This window comes from Manacus candei, unplaced genomic scaffold, assembly GCF_025592945.1.
Source record: "Manacus candei isolate 608988 ecotype Guabito, Panama unplaced genomic scaffold, ASM2559294v1 h1tg000002l, whole genome shotgun sequence".
Classification (NCBI taxonomy): Eukaryota; Metazoa; Chordata; class Aves; order Passeriformes; family Pipridae; genus Manacus; species Manacus candei.
The window spans coordinates 4810568-4830170 of NW_026138050.1; the positions used below are offsets into that span (position 1 = coordinate 4810568).

A 19603-nucleotide genomic window follows, 5' to 3' on the forward strand; every position below is an offset into this window, starting at 1 on the left:
GGACCTGCTCACACACCTGCATTGCATCCCCACCTCAGGGGTTAAAGACATTAATAAATGCAAGTAATTAAGCTTCCTCATCCCTGGGGTGAACTATCCCTCATCTTCCCCACAGCAAAGCAAGGCTCATGGAGGAATAGGGAGTGTGCACAATGTCGCCCAGTCAGAAAGAGCACGTAGGAAGTTCTTTGCAAGTGCTACAGCTGTAAAAAAAGGCTCTTCCTCCACTTGAGAAAAAGCACAAACCTACCTGAGATTGTCACCTTCGATACTTATAGGAGGGAAGACACTCCCGTATGGAGCACAGAGTCACCATTCAGTGCAATGACCAGAACCATTTTATTTGCATTATATTTAATAAGTCCCTTATGGAATAGGCTGCTGCCTGGAGACTTTTGTTCCAAAAAGAAAACCACATTCCCACAGTTTACCTCCAGGCTAGTAGCTGTTATCAGGGTCTTCACTTATCACCACACTGCCTCTCTGGCTGCAGCCAGGTCTGAAATGCTCTGCAGATACAGGAGAGCTTAGAGCAATCTCACAGCCAAACATCTGCTCACCCAAACAGCATTCCAGGCGTGCATCACACCTCCCAACTTCACAGCAACACACAGGGACAGCAGGGAAGAATGGGCAAACTATTCCTCAGGCATTTACATTTGTTTTTAATAGTTAGGGAGCCTTTGGGATGCAGGGGTGGCATCCATAGCTTTGCCCTGGGAAAAAAAAGGCAACTTGGTCTCAATGCTGATATCTTCTGGGAGGCAAACAGTGCTGGGAAAAAGAGCCTCTCTTGGGCTCTCTTAACACCCTACTTGTCTTAAACTCAAGCTAACAGCTAGAGCACACAGTACAGAGGACAGACTTGAAGTAGGGATAGAGAAAAAGTATTCTACAGCATATACAGCATATAAGGTTCTTCTCCTCCCTGCTCACCTCCACTCTGCTTTTCAGCATCGCGACACAGAAGCCAAAATACATTTTAAGGCACATTTCTCCTGCATCCACTTCCTTGACTTCCAGCAGTCTTGAAATTGCAATCCCTTGGGGCCACAAAGAGTTCCTGCTCCCTGGGTGACTTGTATTTAGTCTTGGGCTGGCTCCCCAGGCGGGCGACTGGCTGCGGCTTTTGCCGCCTGCTGGCACCATCTGCAGGCCCTGCAAGCGAGGGAAGATGAAGAACTTAGTCAAGTTTCTCATACTTCAATTTGAGTCTCATTTCCAGTTGAAATGGGGAAGAGACAGATTGCCACAGGCTGTGGAGGGCCGAGTTTGGCAAAGGCACTGGGATCTGCACATTGCTGCCTGAAGAAGATCCCAAGGTGACACCTTGGAAGCAGTTATGTTGACATGTGGCTAGCTGAGATTAAATTTTGTCTTTTACATATGGATTAGACTGGGATTATTAGCACCTCTGAAAATGTTATTTTCTCTTCCTAGGAGGCTATTTTTGGCTAAAAGGGAGATGTTCCTTCTGGAACATTGCCCGTGTCATCTGTTGCAAAGAAAAAAGGCTTAAAACTTGGCCACAAAACCTCTGCTCATGTGACTGCTTTCCCAACTGGACCATTTGTGTTGCATTTACAGCTCTTTTGGTTCAGATTGCAACAGAGCAAGTGCTGAAGAGTATCACAGTGCCTCCTGAGCCAGCCAACCTGGTATTTTATGCACTCACCCTTGACTTGTTTCTGGAGGTCTTGTCCTTTGACATGATCAGCATTGCTGTGCTGGGTGGCACTTGCAGGAGCATTGCCTTTTGGCAGCACCTCGAGTGGAGTCCCCTCTGTCGAAGGCAGGGAGAGCTTTGTTATAAACAGTACGAGCAGAGCAGAGTTTAAAAGCATTTTGCAATGTATGAGTTGCTAATAGCTAGCCAAAATAAATTATAGCCTTGTAAATCAAAAGTTAACCATTTTTTTAGAAAAAAAAAAAAGTTAGAAAAACTAAGGAGAATCAGTTACACCCCTTGCCAGAATGGGGAAAGATTCTGGCAATGTTTCAATAGGATTTGGGTGTCCAGTTCTCCTAAACTCATCCTGGCCTTGTGTACCTGCACAAGGCAAAACAACTGAAGCTGACAGATGGTCAGCCCAGCTTGTCATGTCTTGGTATCCTTGCTGAGGTTTGGATGTGAAACACAGACTAAACTGAGATCAATCACTTGTTGCACATAAACACAACTGAACAGTAATTCTTCCCCATAGGTTACAGGCATAGCTGAGGCAGTGGCCTACAAAGGATGTGCTTTCTTACCCATCAAAAATCTACTTAGACCATATAAAAAACAATCAGATCAGCTTGCTAATTGTTCTGATCGTTAGCGTTTACTTTGGCTTATTTCTCACATGACAATCCATCTTCAACAGAGCTGGTGCAGGATGTCACCATCTGTCAGAGATGGTATCAGGCACAGACAAATCTCTCTGGCCCCTACCTGACTGGTGGCTGGCAGGAGCCCTGACCTTTGTGGCAATGGATACACTTCTCACAGCTTTTGACTGATGGAAGAGGCTGGCTCGGCGCAGGTGGTTCTCACAACCTGTGTCTGTGTTGGGGCCTGAGGGAGTCCAGGGCTTAGCATTTGAGATCTGAAAGACACCAAGTGGAGTTAACCTCAGTGGTGGTGTCTCTGACCTCTGACTGTTGCCACATTGTACCAAAAAGATTCCTTTCCCACCTGACCGGCTTAGCTTGCTCTTTAGGCAGGAGGTCAAGGGTAAAGATATTTAGAAGAAGAATAAAGATATTTAACTTATTTCCCCATGCAGTTTGTACTACATTTCTCTTCCTGTATTTAAAAACCACCCTACCTTCACTGGGTCTATGCCTCCTGCTCAACCCATCCCCTTCAGAAAGAAACACAAAGGGAGTTTATGTTCCTACCCTGGGGAAGTTCGGTTCAAGAGAGCGAGATCTTTTCTTTCTGGCTGTCCTCCCAGCAGACACCTCCTGGTCTCTCCTGCTCCTCAGCTCTCCCCTGGCTGGGGAGCACAGCTGGCTCCCAGCTGTGGGCTCCAACAGCAACCCTCCAATACATGCCCTGTCTCTTGTCTGACAGTCTGGGGTAGAACTGGCCTTTGGATACTTCAGCTCAAGCACATCCTCCCCAGAGGTGTGGACTGGGGTGGCTTTGCTCCCAGGGTCTCTGTGCTGGGCTCTGGAGCGGCGACTGGCTGCAATGAGGGAGATGCTTTTGGTGCTGGTGGCAATTTCCTCCAAGGTCTCTGGACTCCACAGAACAGCAGCAATGTCTGCAGGTGATTTTTTCCCATGGAATCCTAGAGAGGTGGGGGAGTGCAGCCTGGGAGTCGACTTCCCTGCAGCAACATCTGTTGGTTTCTGCTAAAAATCAAAGCAATTGCAGCGTAATTTGCTTTTCATTCAATGCTTTTATATTTTCCCCCTTCGAAGCACTTTGAAACACTTGGAAGACATTAAATTTCACCTGAAGTATTGTTACAATAACTTCTGTGCCCAGAGAAACAAAAGCAAAGCTTTTTGACTGTGTATCTCCCATACACAGCCATGGCTACAGAATCAGTCAGCCAGTGAGCAAGGAACTGAGGAGCTCCTAACTGTCCCTCCTCTTCCAGGGTGCTGAGTGAACTGGACACACTGGAGATGGGCGAGTCACACAGAGTGCCTAAATTGGAGAAGGCAGTTAAGCCTTGGCCTCTTAGTTAAATCCCAGGTTTTAAACCCAAGGCCAGTGCTCTAGGAGCAATTTTACCACCTTCCTCACATATTTAGCTGCTGTGTATGTTTTTGTCATCACAAGAGCAAGGTGCTTTCCACATCAAATGTGCCTTGAATTCAGTTCCTGCCATACTGACCTGCTGAGCTGGGCTTTTTGGCAAACCAGAGAAAGTTGGGTTGATGTGGGTGTCCAGAGACCCCTCCTTCCTACAGGGTGTTGTTTTAGCTGATCTGTAGCTGCCACTGTGAACAGAATATGCCAGCAGGTTATGAGATGAAAGCACAGGCCCCTTATCAACAGGGAGAGATGCAGCATGTTTAGCTGAGAGCTCTCAAGCTGTGGAGAGAGCCAGAAACCTGGCAAACATGATAATAATGAACACAGCAAGGAATACTTCAGGATTCATGAAGGAGAGATATTTTGTCCCTTGATCCTCACAAACTTTGCTACTTTATTTGGTTTAAATGCTTGCCCACCAACAGAAGCAAATTGAAACTTGTCCCATAGCCTCTCTCTGCAGAGAAGGCTCCTGCTAAAACATGGAGCTGCTTTGCAAGAACAATGTACCAGGAAAGTCTCTTCTGGCAGATTCCAGTTTCTAGAGGTCCTTCCAGTTTGATATCTCCCAGCTTTGTGGACTTAGCTGGGAGCTACCAGGTCTCTGTGCCCTAAAGAATAAGTCTAATAGAGAAAGACTCACATTACCTGTCTGAGTCAAGGGTGATGGAGGGCATGTCAAACTTCACCCCCCAGGGAATATCCTTCATGTTCCCAGGCAGACCTTTTCTGATCTCATCTTTATTGGGATCCAGATGCTGACTTACATCCAGAGAAGGGCTTTTGTGGGGCTGCAGGAAGAGGGAAGAATGAGACCCTCAGCAGATTTTTCTCACTGTAAAGCCCCTTCTGCAGCCCAGGCTCTCAGCCTGCATCACAAAGACACCCTTGATACCCCACGTGCTTCTGCATAGTTCCAGCCACCTGCTATTTGCTCCCCTCCTGTAGAGGGGCACTCAGAGTAGTTTAATTTCTCATATAACAACATGACTAACATTAAGTTTATTATTCAAGGTGAAACCCAACCCCTTGCCCTGTTCATTCTAGACAATCATAATAAACAGGAGACGCTGGTGCTTGGACTCCCTGCTGAAGGCTGGCAATTTCCTGGCAGCCCCTTACTGTCTCAAAACACTGTTTTCCAAAGAAAAAGGGGCCAGCAGCATCTTTCCATTCTGTCAGGAAAGATCTGAAGACCTCAATAACAACTGTGCCATGAGCAAGTAGATGTCTCTGGGTAAGAGTCTCCTTCAGCAGTCCCTTGGAGCGCTGCATGTTTGGCCATCTAACCTTTGCTTTTCTCTTTGCAACCAAACCAGTTCTCTCTCAAATCTGACACAACAGAAGCTGGGTCATTCACAGCACTGCCTGGGTGCTTCTGTGCTGCTAAAAGCTTTAATTCTCTGAGGTAAGGGGAAGGAGGGAAGAAGAGTAGAACTCCAGAGGCAACATGTTCACAAAACAGTGTGCAGCTTCTGACTGGCACCAGGACCCAGCCGGGTTTTGTGTGTGAATCCATGGCCATGACAACATCACGGGACAGTGTGAATTCTCCAGCACAACAGGCTGCTCTGCCTTACCCTGAGCATGCTGGACATCACTGAGTGTAGCAGCAGCAAGCGGTTCAGCACCCCCTCCTCCAGCTCAGAGAGGTGCAGGTGGTGTAACCTCTCCAGTGTCTCTGGGACAGGAATGTTCTGGGCTGGAGCAGAGATATGGAGGAAGACTTAAAAATAACTCCTAGAGAAACAACTGAGAACTGTGAAGTCATGACACCCAAGACCATGTTTTCTGGATGGATTGTTCTCCAGTTTACCATCAGAAAACAAAGCTTGGAGATAAGGACAAAGCAAGAGAAAAGGTGCTGCTTTACCTTTTATCAGCATATGTTGCTGCTGAATAATTTCTTCACAGAGTAACAAGTGCTGCTGCAGTTGCTGGATCACAAAATCCTTCTGGCACAATAGATTCTCCCTGTACAGTGTATTTGCCTGCAGCTCTGTGTTGCCAAGCTGAAGCTCATGGGCTCTGCAGAGAAGCCTGAGCACCTCCTGCTGATCCTCACTAGTGATTTGTCTGGGGAAAAACTCCTCCATCTGGGAAGCTTTTTCCTTGGCATTTGCTAAGTGCTGCTCCAGCTCTGTCTGAAAAAGACAGATAGGGGTTTGCCAAGGCAGCTCAGCTTCTTGGGGCAACAAAGGCATTTGAGCAAATCTTTGCTGTGTCCTTCATGCTGAGATTGAAGTAATATCTACAAGAAGTATTTTGTATTTTGTTTGTTCTACTACCAGCCACCATATTTCAGTCATGGCAGATATATACAGATGCACAGTCCTCGCCTAGAGGAACTCAAATGTTAATGGGAACTACCCAAAAAAACAATGGCTAAAAGCAATTACCAACAAACTGAACAACCAGTGAGTGACAAACCCTCAAAATGGAAAGGATTAGCTCACTTATAGGTAATACAAGCCCAGTGGGTGCTTTTCCCTCATCCTAAAAACCACAAGGACACAGGGATGATGCAAAGATCAATCTTTCCATGCTGCTTCCTTCAGCACCCCAAATTATTTAGGAGTCCAGCTGCCCCACTGCTTCTGTTGTGCGAGCCCAAATCCACATGAACCTCTGAGTTATGCTGCTGCCATCCTGCCCTCAAGCACCCACCAGGCAGGGGGCAGACCAGAAATCCTAAGGGCACCTTCACCTCCTCACCTTCAGGGCCGCTGTCTTGCACTGTTCTGCCAGCAGCAGGTTGATCTCTTCTCTTGCCACTGTAACTTCATGCGGTTCAGGTGAATTCATGACATCCACTTCCCTGTCTTCCTCCTCCACTATTTCTCCTTTCTCCTCCTTTGCTGGCATGTCATCCTTACATGCAACCTGAGCCTTCTCTCGTTCCCAGCTGCCAGCCAGAAAAAGAAAGGAACTTCTGGGACATAGTGACATAGCTCTAGTGGTGCATAGCCCTTCATTGTGTCTGTCCAGCTTGTTCTTCCATGGCAGAAATAAGTGGTCCAGGCTGCTTTGGAGCTGGACAAACCACTCAGAAGAGCACAGTTAGCTTCCCCCCCTTTGGAAATTTGTAAGACAGGCCTCCTATGTGTTCTTTCCACGAGAAGGACAGTGCTTTTCCCCACTTTTAGTCTTGAGCCTAAACTTGATGCGATATGTGCTGGTTGCCTTATGGAGCTACACCTACTCACTTCCCATGGTGAGTTTGGAGGTCCCTGTATACATTGTGCTGGAAGCTAAGGAGGCACTCACTCAGCAACTGTTAGGAGGTGCCTGCAGGTATCCACGTGCAGCTCAATGTTGGTGTTTTCCAGCTCCATCAGGTTGTGACGCATCTCCATCTGCTCCCTGAAAGCCCCGATCAGCTGTGCCCGCAAGGTGCTCATAGCTTGGCTGCTGGGTGCCTCAGAGCCCTGCTGCCCCTCTGCTGCAGGAAAAGACATTTCTGAGCTGACATTAGGCCAGGTGAAATTCTGTGAAGTCCCCCCCAAAACTATTCTGGGACCAAGCCACATATTAAAAGACATTAATTTACAGGACTCTGCCTCATTCTGCAGTCTTGTCAAGTTCAGCACGTGCTGAAGAAATCTGGTATAGCTTTATATTATTAGCAATAAATAGGGCTCATTGCCATGCTTTTGTGAATATTAAGAGGATACTGCATTGCAGGGACATCTCTTCTGCCTTTACACCCACCAAAACCAAAAAGGTTTTCTGTGCTTGTTATCTAGAAATGACCTTGGGTACTGGTAGCAGAGGCCTATTATATCTCATGTCTAGTCTGTCAGCGAACTTGACTATTTTTATTTCATTTCTTGCCAGGTTCACTGACAAAAGGAACAATCCCTAGGGCAGAACAATCAGTGTTTTAAAATCTTCGCCCTGCCTGTCTCTCTGTTTTTTTCTTTCTTTAATTACAAGCAACGAACCATAGAGCAGAGCTCGGTGTCCTGACACAGCCTCAGAGCCCATGATGACGCAGGCTACAACAACTCAGTCACCTCTCTGTGACTGACAGGACTTCCCCCAGCAAATGCCACCATTTGATGTCAGATCTCTTTTCAAGGGCGGGTTTGTGAAATGTAACACATTTTAACATTGATGAAGATGCTGAGAAGGGTGATATCCAGAGTCACACAGTACATCAGAGAGAGGCTCCTGCAGGAAAACAACCTCAGCTCCTCCACCTGCCTCCACTGCCCATCAGACTGTGTTTTCCACTTTGCCTCTCTACAAGCATTGCTGAGCTTCCCCCAGCTGTGTCTGCATGGAGACCCACCAGGCACTGCCACAACCCACCGACACAGCTCCTCTCCTGCTCTCATCCTTCCAGACACCCCAGAACCGTTCCAGCTCCTGGCTCTACCTTGCAGAACCCCAAGGTCGGGGTCAGCTGCACTTTTCTCCTTCTCCTGGTCCTCGACCCTTGCCTTCAGACACTCGATCTCCCTGTGGAGCTCTGCGATGATGCCGGTGTACTGGTCCATGTGGTAGGAGATATTCTGCAGGTTACACTTCACCTGGGGAGCCAGAATAGGTGAGTGTTGGTCCCATGATTGATACAAGAGCTGCAAACAAACCCAGGCTTTCAGTTGGAGGGCACTGAATCTTGTGATGGGAAAGGATTTTCCCTCGTGAGTGGGGAGATTAAGTTAGTGGTTTTCCCTAATCCTTGGAAATTCCCAAAATATGACAGAGAAAAGCCAGGGAGCCTGTGTCCACAGGCTAAACACACAGATCCAGAAGGAAAGAAAACCTTGTTGTAGATCACTGTTCATCTTCCTTCACCCCATGAACCTCTCCATTTTATTCTTCACTGCTATAGGCCTTTAGTTCCTCTTCCAAGCCCAGCATCTGCACTGGGACGTTCCCAATACACTGTCATCATCTTCCATCCATCATTCCTCGTGGTGTGCACCCAGATCCATACCAGGCACATCGTCCTCTCCCTTTCCATTATTCTGCTCCCTTCTTTTCACCTTCAGATTCCTCTTCTCATTCACAACCCAAACAATTTGCTTTCCACTGTTCCCTTCATCTGTATTTCTTCTCTCACTCACACTGAGCCCCTACACCAACCTGCACTGCCCCCTCCTGAAGTGTGTTCTCCCCTCACCCACCACATCTTCTATTTCCACTTGAAAGCTTTTAGTCATAGAGTCATGGAATGGTTTGGGTTGGAAGGGACTTTAAAGATCATCTCTAAGGCAGGGACACATTCCACTATCCCAGGTTGCTCCAAGCCCTGTTCAACCTGGTCTTGAACAATTCCAGGGATGGGGCAAGCACGGCTTCCCTGGGCAACCCGTGCCAGGGCCTCACCACCCTCACTGAACCTCTAAGCCCAAACTCCTTGAGACTGGTTTGCTCTGGTACCTGTGTCTTGATGTTTTTTGCTCGGTAGGCATAGATCAGGGTCATCCGAGATTCTTCAAAGGAGGAACTGGCTGGGCTGATGTGTGCAATCATAATGGTCCTGCTGTTGCCCCCTAAGGAATCCTGGAGGGATGCAATGTTGGTGTGGTTAGTAGGGATGTGACAGGGTTTTGCTGCTCAGGGGTAACCACTGTGTCTGGGTACCCCTGCAGTTCATTGAGATTCTGATGGAGAATCCCAATTAAGAGTGAAGGAAGTGCTGGTAAAAGACCATTCATTAGGCCCTCTCACTACCAACAGCAAAATCAATAAGTAATTAACTTGCTACAAAAGAAGAATTTTTGCAAGAGAATTGCAATTTCCACAAATGCACTGGCAGCTTCTGAATTCCACCCACAACAGGAGCCTTGAGTTTCTCTCCATCTCTCCTCCTCCCCACTATCCTCTAGAAAACACATCTGTCATGCAGCAGCAGCGATAGCTCAGCACCAAGGCTTGAGGGGAGGTTCATAAATGAGGTTGTAAAGGATCCATAAAATAACCAGCGTGGCAAAGAGTGTGTCTGCAGCCTTTCTGATTTCCTAAGGGAGAGACAACTTGTGACAGCACACAGTCACTCTCAGTCTTCCTTCCTCGTGCCCCAACAAATTTATTGGCCAATTTCAGCCAAATCTTACAGAAGGGATAAAACATTCAAAGGCAGTAAGTTAATTTAAGAAATCCCTGGTCACTTGTAAGCTTTGAGATGTACAACCCAAATCTTTAGGATTGCTTTAACCCTATAGAAGGTCCTTCCTTAATCACAGAGATCACATGTAACAGGCACAGCTCTGTCCAAGGCATTGCAAAGCTCACGCAAGATCCTGGAGGAGCATTCCAAGCTGGATAATGGCAATGCACAGAGATAGTCAAGGATCAGCCCTCGAGCCCTGATCTGAGCAGTGATGCCAAGCCCTGTGCTGGGTGCAGGGGGCTGTGCCCCACCTTCAGCAGGCGGGTGAGTTTGCTGTCTCGAAAGTTGACAAACTGGGCCCGGCTCCCGCCCCTCTCGCTCAAAGCGTTGATGCAGTTGCCTAAAGCCAGCAGGGAGCGGTTGATGTGGGCTCCTTCCTTCATCCTCTTGCCCCGGTTCTGAGTCTGTTGGGAGGAGAAAGTGGGAAGGGGGACAGACAGACAAACCCCATGCTTGAGAACAGTGGGGCTGCACCTCAGGAAGATGTGCGGCATCACCAGGGCCAAGGCTCGGATATCAAAGCAATGCCTCCTGCAAAAATCAACCTGAAAGTGCTGGGTTAAACCCCACTCTGAGGCACAGAGGTGCTGATAGGTATAAGTTTCTTGGAGAATGGCCCAGGTTTGACCTCTTAGTTCTTAAAAGATAGCTATTAATTACCTTCTAAAGATTATTTCAGAAATTAAGGTGCATAACTACATCGCTCCAGAATTCCTGGTCTCAGTAAAGATACTTGGTATGTAAAATCTCTCTTCCTCAAATCACCTCCCCAAGTTCAAGCATTTCCTCCTTCCCATAGGAGCCAGCTGACTTATTTTCCACCCACCAGTATCACTCTATTCCACCAGCACCAGCTTTCTCTCCAACAGCCCAGACAATCCCTGCCTAATAAACCACAGCTTCTCTTCAGATGTGAAATTTGCTGCTGTGTTTTTTCAGACCTGAGGGAAGGCTTGAACCCCAAAGCAGATTTACGTTTTTCCAATTACTGCAGCTGGCCTAATAAAAGGTACCACCAATATCTCCACACTGAGTCATGATTTTCAGGCTGTCTCAGGTACAAACTACTCCTCTGAAGCAGCAGAGAGGCACACAGTGCTGCTCCTCACCCCAGGGCTGAGGGCAGGCAGAGCCCGCACAGCAGACCAGGGAATGGAGCCGAGTCTCACCAAAAGCTGCCAAGCTCTGGCTGTACCTGAGCCGCTCTCTCCGACCCTGCCAAGTCGACCATGAAGAGCTTCCCAACCCGCACTTCCTCGCCAGTCTCCTTCCGTGGGCTCCTCCGTGTCACCGTCACCTGCAGCACCGCGTGCGAGCGGGAGGACGCCCCGTTGGCCGCCGTGGGCTCCTGCGTGCGCTGCTTGTTGCCTTTCAGCAGCAGCTGCATGATCTGAAGGAAGCAGAAGAGCCCGTGGACATGCACAGCTCTGCCTGAGCCACAGCACAGCGTTCCCTCAGACTGAACCCCTCACCCAGGGCACTGGCAAACTCTGTTCTGCTCATGCAGGCAGGGGTTTGCTGTTGATTTTCCCCAGATCTCCCCCTGTGGCTCATGGGGAGTGCCAGTGTGCTGTGTTTGGGGCTGTTTTCTGTGAGGCCTGCTTATCTCATGTCCAAGGCACATGTTTAAGTGCACATCAGTGTTGCTCAAGGGGGTTTAGTTAATTCTTCTCACTCTCCAACTGGTTGTTGACACAGGTACACAAATCAAAGCACTCCTGCCCTTCCCAGAATGCAGGGTGCACCCTGGGGAGGCAGAGCTAGCAGATGGACAGGGGATTTTACCCTGGTTCCTACACCTCACTTGACTCCCTGATCAGCCCTTTTCATATAATTCATCACATTAATCCAGTCCCACCAATGTCCTGCTACAAATGTCCTTACTCCTGAGTAAGCACAGGCAATAGGAAAGTGTCAAGAAATTTTAAAGCACTGCTGCATGAAAGCACAAACACCCTCCCTTTCTGCTCACTGCAGACTATAGTACCTCCTGAGCATTGGTAGTGGAGACTTCTGTAATTCCTGCTACCTGGATGCTGCCTCTGGAATCCTCTCTCAGGTCTAAGAACCCCGAGGATGGGTTCAGGAGGTCACGGATCACTTCGTTATAGATCTGAGGGTAAGAAATGGCAGGTTGGTTTGAGACTGGCACTGGGTCCTTAGGGTTGAGTTGATCCTGCATTTCAATGGACAGACTCAGATACCCCACTTCCCATTACAGCTGCTCCACAGAGGTTGGATCTAAGGTAGCACAGACCTCACCTCCAGGTAGGACATGGAGACTGTGTAATCCACCTCCTCAGCAGTGGCTCCAAGGCCCTTGAAGAGGTCACCAAGAGCACGGATGTAAATCCCTGGTTCACTGTCCATGCCCAGCATCGTGTAGGTTTTTCCTGTTCCTGTTGAAGATAAAGAGGGCAGCAGCAAAGCCAAACTTCCACTTGAGAAAGTTTCCACAACAAGTGATACCTGGTTTCCTAGGGATTTCTGTGCTTTACCCCCCAATTTCCTCCAGTTACTCCAGTTTCTTATGCTGCAATGACACTGCCTGAGGAGAGACATGGTGCATGCCATCCAAAAAGAGTGGGCAGAGGCTGGGCAGATGGGCAGACAGGTAAGGTAACTGCTCACCGAGGTGTTCAGAGCAAGAGGAGAAACATATTTTCATATACTCTGTTCTGTATAAATGCTTTCTACAGCTACATGGGTTCTCCTGAGATCAGCCTCCAGCATTGCACAGATGCCCTTATTACCTCCTCCTTTTAATGGGAAGATTTGTCTCTACTGAATTCTACCTCAATTAAGTGACTTTTCAAATAAGGCAGCTTCACTGTTACTTTGGCATTTCAGTGAGGTTCACTGTTCCCAATGAGAATGGTATTTTAATGCTTCACTCTTGTCCTCATAGCAAGCACTTAATTGGCTCAATATTTCTGGCTTTCACTGTGATATTTTATTCATCTGGAGCAATACAGCTACAGGAACTACTTTACCTGTCGGACCGTATGCAAAAATGGTTGCATTGTATCCAGAAATAACTCCTTCTATCAGGCTTTTGGTCGTGGACACATATACTTCCTCCTAATTCAGTCAAAAAAGCACAGATTTTCGGTCAGGCATAACAGCTGTCCAAACATCCTATAACTAATTGCATTCCTCATTATTTTCTCACTTTATTTTAGAAATTTCCTGGGCTTTGGAAGGATTCTCAAGCTGTTTGAATTCTGATACATCATCAAAATGAGCAGAAAAGCACAGAGGTTTATTGAATTTTCTAAAGGCAGGTAAGGTGCAGGAGCCTACTGAAAGAAATAACCTTAAATATGATTATTTTCTGAACATGAAATACTGTGTCTTTTTCTTTGTGTCTGCTGAAGAAGGGAATAAATTCTCTCCATGACCTTATCCTTTATGGAGAAGTGCCAGTGGGTCTCCAAAAATGTCTTAGGTAGCATACAAGGCTGCCACTCTGAAGTTGGATGTGAAAGAGAACACAGATGACCAAACTGCTATGAGAAGCAAGGCTGTGGTGATCACAAAATGCAGGTGCTGATTAAATCCTCACAGTGTAGCTCATACCTGTCTGCAAAACATGGCTCAGTGAGGGCACCAGAGCTCCCTCCATGAGCCTGTAAAACCACAGAGGCACAGGGAAGAGCTGTGTGAGCAACAGAGCCAAAAACATGACAATGATCTCATTCCCCAGAGACCTTGGGAGACAAAGCTCTTCATCCCTGCTCAGGTCTGTTGCCCCTGGGGAGGCCAAAGCAGGAGGCAGAGGCAGACTGAACACTGCATGTGTCTCCCCCCACTTGTCTGGCAAAAGGAAAACCCTCGCAGCCCTCTCACCTTCAGCACTGTCACCTTTTATCTGGGTGACATGTGGCCTCTGGGCTGTGCAGTTCTACTCACCTGCCAAAAACATTCTTCTAAGTCTTCTAAGCAGGGAAAACAATTGTAGTGTTAAGCCTTTGGATTAAAAAAAGGGAAGGCTGTTACCTGGGTTGCTGTGTGATCAAAAACCATGTCAAATACAAAGGTTTTTTCTCGGGATCTGTTGGCTCGCAGGATGTCATCTGGATCTTCACTTGGATCCATCAGGACCACCCTCTGTTACAGGACAAAGTCAGAAGACAAAACATTAGGTCTGGGTTTGGTTAACAGCCTGTGGGGATTCCTTACAGCACTATCCCTTGGCCAGGGGAATGCTGCACTGCAGCTTTGCCTGGAAAACACTTACACACACAATGCTGAGGCCGACAGACTTGGTTTTGCAAGTGATGTTGCAACTCCTGTAATTTGGAGAACTGCAAAATGCTTTGAAGGTCTGTTGAGCAGTGGAACGGTCGCTGGCATTGGGCAAGAGCAGTGGCTGCAGGGACATGACACCCAACAGGCCCCCATGCAGGCAGGGGGACACAGGACCTCTTACCTCAATTTTCAGCTAGGAATTATGAAAGAAAATAGTCAAGTTCTTCAGGAGAAACATTGCCCAAAGTCATCTGCCAAGGCCTTTTGTGCAGCAGGACTGATCGAAATATCTGCATTGCTCAGGGACAGAAACTTCATTCCATTTCTGGCTTTTATGAAGGAAAAAACAAAGGTAGGAGAGGAGTTGCAGCAGGTTACAGAACTGGTTCTGTTTCCTTTCAGTCCTTTAGGATCTATTTTAGTACATGATTATCAGAGTGTATTATTACTGTGGAGAATGGGTTTCTGCTCCACTGAGATGGCTCATAAGGAGATGCTCAAGGCTCAAGGGAAGGACAGAGAGCCCTGTGCCTCCTGCTCCAGAGCAGCTTTCACTCTCTCCCAGGTAAACAGATCATTAGAGCACAGATCAACCACTATTTGACTGACAGAATAACTGCATTGGTGCACCAGGAGAGAGACAAGTATCCAGGACAGGTGCCCATGGAGCTCAGGAAATGTCAAAACTTGGGGTTTTCTTTTTCTTTTGCGTTTCCCGCTAAATTCCAAATCTCTAACAAGTACCTCCTTGATTTGCAAGTTTTCAATTAGAAGAATTACTTTTTTGTTGTTGCTTTTCTAAAATTCTTTAGTTTTCACTGGTCCAGCCCAGGCCTTAAAACCTGAAGCAACACAAGAATAAACTCCAAAGGGAACTCCTGGTTTGTCCTCAGCAGCAGGATTTGCCTGCAAAAGAGGGACTGACACTTAATCATGTGCACATGCAACTGTGACAGGCAAGAGCAGAGCTTGGAGAATGAGGTCATCATGTTTCCTTTAGAAGTTTAGGAGCATTTTACTAACACTTTCAGGCCTCTTTTACTGAGCTCTTGTAACATCCAAAATTTTGCTCACAGTGTGTCCATGCATCCAAAGAGCCCTTTTCCAACCTGGGGCTACTGCCTGGTCTAACCAGCAGTATTCTAAAAGCACAAATCTTCTGCTATTGTATGGAAGCATTAAAACATAACAAGCCACCAGCAGAGTCAGTTTTGAGTTAGAGTTAATAAGCAGACAGAAGCAGTTCTAAATGAGTTCAGCTGAGAGTAAAAATAGAAGGGAACATAAATGCAAATCAAAATACACCAGGAAATCTAAGTACTTCAATTGCCCAGTCAATTAATTTGCTTTCATAATTACAGTTATTTGCATTATTAAGAGAAAAGCATTCTCGTAGACAGAAGTTACTCAGACTAATGCAATGCACATTTCCTTCCCAGATTTCCATTAGAGAAAATAGATCTTGGGGGAGATGATGCAAGTCTGAATAAGCTGTATAAAAATAAAACTAATATCCTTGTGAGATTAATGGCTGCTTTAAAAATAGAAAAGAAAAAAAAAGGTATTTCACGGGTAAGGTGCTAAACAAAAATTGCATTTGTAAGATAATCCATAAAGGGGAAAGAGAGATTCATGTTCTCTTTGCTTCAGAGGGCTTCTATCATTTGACTATTGAGTGGAGACTAGATATATTACAGAATTAGTGTGTGTTCAGGAAGGGTTCAGAGATAGATCAACTGAAGCACAAAAGAAAATAATGGGATTTACATTGAAAATGAAGGTAAATAACAAGGACACAATAAAAATCTGTAAACAGATATAGCAATGTAGAAGAGGTAAGTGGGGGCCTCTTGCAATTCCTGCCTCTGAAAAAAAGGGAAACGCAGAACTGGAAAAAAGAGGTGCCATTGCACGGGAAGCTGCGTCCCTGCTGTGTCCCAGCAAGGGCAGGGGGTTTGCAGGATTTGAAAGCAGGTGCTTGCACATGGACCAGAAGAGCCAGAGGACTGGGGTGGCCCGTGGGGTACCTGGCAGAGTCCCCAGTGCCCATGGTGGGGGTCCCCAGCTCACCTGCTCACCCACTCTGCGGGCAGCGAGCGCAGCTCCCTCCTCCACTTCGGCCTCACTGAGGGGTCGGATGCGAAGGGCCACCTGCACACACAGCACACACGTGGCTTGGCTGTGCTGAGGCCACCCAGACAGACCTGCAGCAGGGCTCAGCTCTGAGCAGGCACCACCAGCAAGGGCTACAGCTTCTCGCTGCGCCTCTTCTGCTGATCAAACTCAAAACCTTAAAGCTTTAAGGCCTAGAAGTTTAAGGAAGTTTATAAAGTTTAAATGAGTTCATTCTCTCGTGATTTGCACTTTTATCTTGACAAATTCTTCCTCCCTCTTCCCCCGTTTCTGCCTCTAACACAGCAAGACTCCGACTGATTGACAGAGAAGGTGGCAGAGTGAACTCAGCCGTGTCATTGCAGCTGCCAGCAGGAACCTTCGGAGGTCTGGGACCGTGGTACCAACAGTCCTAGGGCTGAGCACGATTACAGATTCCCCTGGTGCTTCCAAAACACTGATTAAAGTTATCCATGACAAAGAAAGGGAATTGCATTTCACTAAGTACCCATTTTGTTTAATCCCAGGTAGCAATCCTTATGAGCCTGTTCAACCAGATCAGAGCAAGTTGGCCCTGATCTGTGCAGTTCCCACAGGGTTCCTCAGGAGCTGGAATTCATTGCAGGACTGATTATAAAGTAGCAATTAACTGCCAGTGCCTCGTGCCACAACTCAATCAGCCAGAAACACACTGCTTTGCTTGAAACGCAGACGATAATTTGACTCGAAGATTTAAAACACAATGGCACAACCTATTTGTCAGCATTAATAATAGACAAGAGCACATGTATTTCAGCCTGTTTAATCTACATGTGAAGTCATAGAGAAAATGTGGTGTCACAGATCAGCTGTGGGGTTAATTGGGCCCCCTGAAGCCGAGGTCCTGCTCTGGCCCTGACTCACTTTGCAGCTGTGGCACAATCCCAAACCTGTGTGCCTGGTGGAGGGTCTATCTGAAATCCCACCTAACAGCTGTCCTTGAGGTCTCAGTTAATAACAAAGATTTGAAAAATTTTATTTTCACTTTTCCATGGCTTTTTTTCCCCTTCCATAAAACACAGCAACATCCCCTTTGCAGCTCCTGCCAGGAGAGCTGATGCTTCTAAAACACTGCACAGGAACAACACCGCATCAGGAGGGTGGGTGTTATCAAAACAGATTCCTTCTACAGCCCCACCAGTCACAAGCAGCTAGTTTCTATAGGAATCAGATTTATTTCCACAATAACAAGCTATGTGTCAATCAAATGAGGGTTTCACAAACAGCTCCCAGTCTTAAGTACTGTAGTAGCCAATTTTGAGTAGCTGCAACAAAGGAACATTTCTTCACTGGGAACATCTCCGAGTACAAGGTAAGCTCCTCAGCTTTGAACAGCTTTTAATATTCACAAGAATAAGTTAATTGTTGCAGCTTCATCATCTCCCTAAACACAGCTGAGTGACACTGTTATGAGCATCTCATTCCCAAGGGCTGAACTAATCTCTTAAAAGCATTTAAAAATATTATCTGGTACACCATAATCCCAAATTCTGCAGGAGGCAGAGGGGATCGTGCAAGTCTCTCTTGAACAGCCTTAACCTTCAGAATGGTCCAGTTAATCACAGTACTTGTGAGCCCCAGCCAGTGAGGGTAAGAAAACAAACCCAAATAAGCAGCATGTGGAGCTGGGTCACACCAAGTACTAAGGCTTTTCCTGCATTAGAGAGGAATGCAAGGTATTCCACATATTATTGACTTTATTTTAAGCGATTCCAGTTTGAGCAGGGGTTTCTGTGTTTGCCCCAGTCATGTTCCAGCACACTATGAGAGCAATGCTTCAGTTTAACTGGGAGGCACAGGGTTGAAGGTTGAAACTTGGGAGAGGATTACATTTTCAAAGCATTCCTCTTACTGGGATCAACAAAGAGAGATGCAGGACTGTAATTCCAGCTGCTTTTGGCTGTTTATTGTGAATATGTCAGACCCCAAAAAGACAGGCACACTGAGGACTAACTACCATCACCACCTGCCAGGTTACCCAGCCTCACCTGCCCTACAGCACATTTTTTTTCCTCTGCAGGACACTTATACAAAACTTTTGCTTTAAATCGTGCCCAGTTAGCACAAGTCTGGGTTTTTCTCTGTGGTTCCTGGACCACAGAGCCCAGGAACACCAGAAGACAGTTGGAGAACACGACATGTAAGGATACTGAAGGATGCCAGGGCTGGGTACAACCCAGCTGCTCCTCCCCATCCCATTCCCTCCCCTAAGCAAGTGGACTCACCATCAGCTGCTGCTCCTTCATGGCCGAGGTGTGGGACGATCCCAGCTCCGGGCTGGGGGATTTGCCCAGGGAGGAGCACATGGAGCTGGAGCCCTTCAGGCTGCAGAGGCAGGAGACTGAATGGTTTAGAGGCAGCAGCCATCACCCCAGGGATGGAAGGAGAGGCAACACCTGCGCTCCCCCGGGTGGGAGGTGACTGCAGGCACAGGGAGAGGTGGCAGCCACAGGCTGAGCCCCGGGGCAGGAACGGGCTGCAGGAAGCAGCACCTTGCACAGGAAACAGTGAAAGGGGTCAGGATCAGCAAAACGACCCCCCTAAAAGCCCAAATTAAGGCCCAACTCACTGAGCAAACTTCCACTGCACTGTCACTTCACACACAGTGGCATTTCACGATTCCCACATTCAGGAAGTCAATCCCCTTCAGCATTTTTAGTGTCAGTCCATTCATCACAACCTATTAAAAAATCACAAAGACAAGATCATCTTTTGTCTTCATTATTTATTGACAGTAAATGAGCCAAAGCTCATGAAAGTTACAGTAAGGCTTTATAAAAAATATTAGAATTTAAGTAGTTAAAGCTTAGTATAGGAAGTGAACAAAATTTGTTCTGTGGTTTGCATTAAGGGCTGTAGGTGGTTAAAAGGTCATGAGAATATTTATTACAAATTCAAAACAAAGACTGTGAGAGTGAAGGCTAGCCCAGGATTATATGAATTGGTCCAGTTAATCTTGCTATTTAAGAACAATCATTAAAAATACTTTATAGAATACATTAACAAAAATAATGAGAGATACTATCTTAATGCTTAAGGTTTGTTTCCCTTCCCACCCAAATTCTGGACCCTTAAGGGCACTCAGTGGAGGTACAAGTGCTGTTGAAAGCCTTTTTCCCCAGCCTTATATAGCTCTAGACAGTACCTGCAAACCTGCTTCTGCTTTGACCATCCTTCTGAAGCCCTAAAAAAGGCACAGGCTGAAAACCAGTGGTGGAGAATGTGAAGCTGCACAGCACATGGATTCAATCCAAGATGACTCTTCTTCCCTACTACAGCTCCTAGTGATATTACAAGATTTGCCAAAGGGACTGGTTTAATAC

At 46.8% G+C, this 19603-nt stretch overlaps 1 protein-coding gene across 1 annotated transcript; it reads right to left on the bottom strand.

Moving 5' to 3' along the window:
* Window positions 1-841: 841 nt before the first annotated feature.
* On the bottom strand, window positions 842-18586 carry KIF19 (kinesin family member 19). The gene is made up of 20 exons (XM_051776900.1): window positions 18506-18586; window positions 16200-16280; window positions 13878-13988; window positions 12872-12959; window positions 12141-12277; window positions 11866-11991; window positions 11074-11268; window positions 10130-10282; window positions 9146-9268; window positions 8136-8289; window positions 7022-7196; window positions 6470-6659; window positions 5628-5898; window positions 5335-5456; window positions 4403-4545; window positions 3834-3939; window positions 2884-3342; window positions 2435-2588; window positions 1676-1783; window positions 842-1158 (listed from the first exon to the last, which is right to left on the bottom strand). Exons 1-20 carry the CDS (start codon window positions 18584-18586, stop codon window positions 983-985), a joined length of 3153 nt encoding a protein of 1050 aa, XP_051632860.1. The 3' UTR covers window positions 842-982.
* Between the last annotated feature and the right edge of the window lie 1017 nt (window positions 18587-19603).